This window comes from Cynocephalus volans, chromosome 16, assembly GCF_027409185.1.
Source record: "Cynocephalus volans isolate mCynVol1 chromosome 16, mCynVol1.pri, whole genome shotgun sequence".
NCBI classification, from domain to species: Eukaryota; Metazoa; Chordata; class Mammalia; order Dermoptera; family Cynocephalidae; genus Cynocephalus; species Cynocephalus volans.
Window position 1 is genome coordinate 62604804 of NC_084475.1, and position 1361 is coordinate 62606164.

General features: G+C 47.2%; 1 protein-coding gene across 1 annotated transcript; it reads right to left on the reverse strand.

The window, feature by feature from the left end:
* Positions 1-382: 382 nt before the first annotated feature.
* LOC134364329 (interferon alpha-4-like) lies at positions 383-940 on the reverse strand (the record flags this gene model as incomplete). The annotated part of the gene is made up of 1 exon (XM_063080190.1): positions 383-940. A coding segment is annotated over exon 1 (558 nt), but the record flags the coding sequence as incomplete, so codon positions are not given.
* Positions 941-1361: the final 421 nt, after the last annotated feature.

The following is a 1361-nucleotide window of genomic DNA, read 5'->3' on the forward strand; positions in this document are numbered from 1 at the left end:
AGCATTTTTCTATAGTAAAAATTTAATGCAGAAAGCAATATAATAGTTTCACAAAATACAAAGAATATATTTTGTTCTATTAAGCACAGTATAAAGGCGTATTGACAAAAACAATTTCAATCTTATCAACAGTTAGATAAATAAACATTTAAATAAATAAATAGATAGATACATTTGCACGGTCGTCTGTAAGTACCAGTCCCTGCAGGGTTGAACATGACGCTGCTGAACACCCTGAAGGCATCTGACAAACTTGAGGCACTTCATGTCATGATTGTAGCAGAAGTGACAGTCTTGGCGACCGGAGAGCTCAGGAAAGTGCGATAGTGTGTACTCGTCCATGAGAGTCGTTTCCACGTCGGACCAGGTCTCATTGCCTCCTCCCTAATCTTCCCCGCATGTTTATTGATGAAGAGAAGGATCTCACGATTTCTGCTCTCACGACCTCCCAGGCGCAAGGGCTGTGCCTCTTCTCTTTCAGGTAGAGACTGATTCTTTGGAAGTATTTCCTCACGGCCAGTGCGAAGTCCTCGTTCACCAGGGGAGTCTCTTCCACCCCCACCTCCGGCATCAGACAGGCTTCCAGGTCGTCCAGCTGCTGATAGAGTCCAGTGCAGAGTTTGTCCAAGAGGCTCTCATCCCAAGCAGCCGATGAGCCCTTTGTGCAGAAGAGGTTGAAGCTCTGCTGGGTCATCTCATGGAGGACAGAGATGGCTCGGGCCTTCTGCAGCTGGTGGCCATCCAAGTCTTCCAGGGGGAATCCGAAGTCATTTCTGTCCTTCAGGCAGGACAGAGGGGAGATTCTCCTCATTCGTCCCAGGAGTATCAAGGCCTTCCTGGTCCCCAGGCTGTGGGCCTGAGGCAGATCACAGCCCAGAGAGCAGGTCGCCTGGTAGCTGAGCACCAGCAGGGCCATCAGTAAAGGAAAGGGCAAGGCCATTGGGGATCTCGCAGATGCTGCTGGCCTGGCTGAGATGGGCGACTCTGAGCCTTAGCCTCTAGGTTCTCTGAAGAGCTTGCTTTGTGCATGTGTCTTAAATAGGGAACACACTAGTTTCCATTTTTTGGATGCCCGTGTCTTCCTTTCTACTTCTGTTTTTGCTTTCTTTATGCACTCTCTACATACTTTGAGAGCAGCGTTTCTCCACCTTTTTCTTTTCTCTTTTATTTCTTTCATGGTGGCCTGCTCATCCCTTTCCTCCAGAGCCTGGTTAAATTGTTTTTTCCGAATTGACCCTCCTGTGATAAGCTACAAAGGCGGGGGTATATCGTGCAATTATTTACGGACCGTATCTGTAGCTCAGGTTCATACGTAGAAAAGAAAGTGTGAAGTTAACTTTTTGCATTCAATGCATGTTTAA